At 39.4% G+C, this 3,513-nt stretch overlaps 1 protein-coding gene across 1 annotated transcript; it reads left to right on the plus strand.

Moving 5' to 3' along the window:
- Positions 1-402: 402 nt before the first annotated feature.
- Positions 403-2,276, plus strand: LOC103596116 (glycerol kinase 2). The gene has a single exon (XM_008579686.1). The coding sequence runs from the start codon at positions 425-427 to the stop codon at positions 2,087-2,089; it is 1,665 nt and encodes a 554-aa protein (XP_008577908.1). The 5' UTR covers positions 403-424; the 3' UTR covers positions 2,090-2,276.
- Positions 2,277-3,513: the final 1,237 nt, after the last annotated feature.

The raw sequence follows: 3,513 nt of genomic DNA on the forward strand, positions 1-3,513 counted from the left end.
AGATAAAACATCTCTAACTATTAACATGAAATACTTTAAGATGTTCAGAAGTTGGAAGAATTCATCTCCTGGAGACCTGCACTATAAGAAATATTGAGAGTTAGCTGACAGGCAGAAAAAATAACATAAATATAAACATACAAAAGAACGAAGAGCATCAGTAACTGTAACTAACTGGATAAATACATGATCTTTTTTTTAACTTGTCTACTTCCCAGATAATGGAGCTGCTGGGGGCGGGGCCTGGGCCGGTGGGCGGGGTGAGAGGCACAGCCCGTTAAGGGGCAAACGTTTCCCTGTGGGGCCGCACGTTCAGCGCCTGCGCCTGCGCCTTGCGCTCCTGACGTGCTGCGTGCCCCTCCCCTCCAGCACCGCCGTCACCACGGAAACAGTTCCAGAGCTGCTGCGCCAGCCCGCTGGTGTCATGGCCGCCCCGAAGAAAGCGGTTGTGGGGCCGTTGGTGGGGGCGGTGGTCCAGGGCACTAACTCCACTCGCTTTCTGGTTTTCAATTCAAAAACAGCGGAACTACTCAGTCATCATCAAGTGGAATTAACACAAGAGTATCCAAAAGAAGGATGGGTGGAACAAGACCCTAAAGAAATTCTTCAGTCTGTCTATGAGTGTATAGAGAGAACGTGTGAGAAACTGGAGGAACTGAATTTTGATAGAGCCAAAATAAAAGCTGTTGGCGTCAGCAATCAGAGGGAAACCACCATAATCTGGGACAAGTTCACTGGAGAGCCTCTCTACAATGCTGTAGTGTGGCTTGATCTAAGAACCCAGGGTACCGTTGACAATCTTAGTAAAAAAATTCCAGGAAATAATAACTTTGTCAAGTCTAAGACAGGCCTTCCGCTCAGCACTTACTTCAGTGCAGTGAAACTTCGTTGGATGCTTGACAATGTGAGAGAAGTTCAAAAGGCTGTAGAAGAAGGTAGAGCTCTTTTTGGTACCATTGACTCTTGGCTTATCTGGAGTTTAACAGGAGGAGTTAATGGAGGTGTCCATTGTACAGATGTAACAAATGCAAGTAGGACAATGCTTTTCAACATCCATTCTTTGGAATGGGATAAAGAGCTCTGTGACTTTTTTGAAGTTCCAATGGGCATTCTTCCAAATGTCTGTAGTTCTTCTGAGATCTATGGCATAATAAAAGGCGGGGCTTTGGAAGGTGTGCCAATATCTGGGTGTTTGGGAGACCAGTGCGCTGCATTAGTAGGACAAATGTGCTTCCAGGTAGGACAAGCCAAAAATACATATGGAACAGGCTGTTTCTTACTGTGTAATACAGGTCGTAAGTGCGTATTTTCTGATCATGGCCTGCTGACCACAGTGGCTTACAAACTAGGCAGAGACAAGCCAGTATACTATGCATTGGAAGGTTCTGTTGCTATAGCTGGAGCTGTTATTCGTTGGCTAAGAGACAATCTTGGGATTATAGAGACTTCACAAGATATTGAAACACTTGCTAAGGAAGTAGGTTCTTCTTATGGCTGCTACTTTGTCCCAGCTTTTTCAGGAGTTTATGCACCTTATTGGGAGCCCAGTGCAAGAGGGATAATCTGTGGTCTCACTCAGTTTACCAATAAATGTCATATTGCTTTTGCTGCATTAGAGGCTATTTGTTTCCAAACCCGAGAGATTTTGGATGCTATGAACCGTGACTGTGGAATTCCATTCCGTGAATTGCAGGTAGATGGAAGAATGACCAACGACAAACTTCTTATGCAACTACAAGCAGATATTCTGCATATTCCAGTATTAAAGCCTTCTATGCCTGAAACAACTGCACTGGGAGCTGCCATGGCAGCAGGAACCGCAGAAGGAGTAGGCGTTTGGAGTCTTGAACCTAAGGATTTGTCAGCTGTTAGGATGGAACGGTTTGAACCACAGATCCAGGCTACAGAAAGTGAAACTCGTTATTCTACTTGGAAGAAAGCGGTGATTAAGTCAATGGGTTGGGTTACAACTCAGTCTCCTGAAAGTGGTGATCTTACTATGTTCTCTAGTCTGCCTTTGGGTTTTTTTATAGTGAGTAGCATGATAATGTTAATTGGAGCAAGATACATCTCAAGTATATCATTATAGTACCAACCATGGATTCCCAAGAAGTGAGCTTTTTACATAATGAAAAAAAAAAATCCAGCAATTCTGTTTCTTAATATGATGACACTATTGTAGACTCTGGTGTTATATATAACCCACTTGACCCCTGAGAACTCAACAAGTAGACCTGTGGCTTGAAATAAAGAAAACCCAGTAGAAAAACACTGTAGAAACATTTGGTGTGTTTTTTAACATCAACAGTTAAGGTTGGGCCAGCCACTTGGGGACTGACCCCCTCCATTGCCATAACTTCCTGGCTCATTGTCTCTAAAATATAGCATATTCAGATTCTTTCTATGTAATCTTTTATCAAACATACTCTTACACTTATGGACCAGAATTGGTTCATTGTGCTACACACACTTGATTAAGAGCTGAGGGACTAATCTAAAACTGAGGGACTTTGTTGTTGTTGTTGTTGTTGTTACCGTTGTTTTTAATAGACCCCACAACTCTTTTCTACACATTAGGGAGATCACAACATTTTCACTGAATGTTTAATGGAAACATAAAAAGAACAACTCTTTTCTACACATTAGGGAGATCACAACATTTTCACTGAATGTTTAATGGAAACATTTGCTAAATTCTTACAATAGAAATCTAGTATTCTCATAGCTTAGATATTTTCCTGAAAAGTATCTTTGAAACATGTAAGAAAGAAAGAATACCCATTCTACACAAGCTCTTTCAGAAAACTGAAGAGAATATTTTGAAACTCATTCTGTGAGGCCAGATTTACAGCATTATCCTGATTCCAACACCAGAAAAAAGACTGCAGACAAATATCTTTCACAAATATAGATGCAAAAAAAACAACTGCAGACAAATACCTTTCATAAATATAGATGCAAAATTTCTAAACCAAATTTTAGGAAAATTAATCTTACAGTTTATAAAAAGGATAATATATCATGACCAGTGAGGGAATGTAAAGATAGAATAATGAATCAGTGTACTTAGAAAAATCAATCAGCGTACTTCACTGTGTTAACAAACTAAAAAAGAAAAACTGCATGAGGTATAACTACACAGTGACTAGAATGCCTAAAATTTAAAAAACTAACATACCAAATGTTAAAAATGTAGAACTGTCTTTCTCATATGTTTCTTGTGGAAGTGTAAAATGGTACAATTTGGAAAACAGTTCGACAATTTCTTTAAAAATTAAATATGCATTTATCATATTATTCTAGCTGTTTACCCAAGAGAAATGAGAGTGCATGTCCATACAAAGAAGTGTTCATAGCATTTATTAGAGACAAAAACTAGACACAAATCAAATGTCCACCAGTGGCTGAATAGATAAACTATTGTATATCCACATAATGGAATAATATTCAGCAACAAAAAGAAATGAAACTATTAATATACACTATAACATAGATGAATTTCAGAATAATTAA

Source organism: Galeopterus variegatus, unplaced genomic scaffold (genome assembly GCF_000696425.1).
Source record: "Galeopterus variegatus unplaced genomic scaffold, G_variegatus-3.0.2 Scaffold1939, whole genome shotgun sequence".
Classification (NCBI taxonomy): Eukaryota; Metazoa; Chordata; class Mammalia; order Dermoptera; family Cynocephalidae; genus Galeopterus; species Galeopterus variegatus.

Bases quoted from the DNA above. Each gene is read 5' to 3' on its own strand.
- LOC103596116 (XM_008579686.1), top strand. From the start codon at position 425: ATGGCCGCCCCGAAGAAAGCGGTTGTGGGGCCGTTGGTGGGGGCGGTG.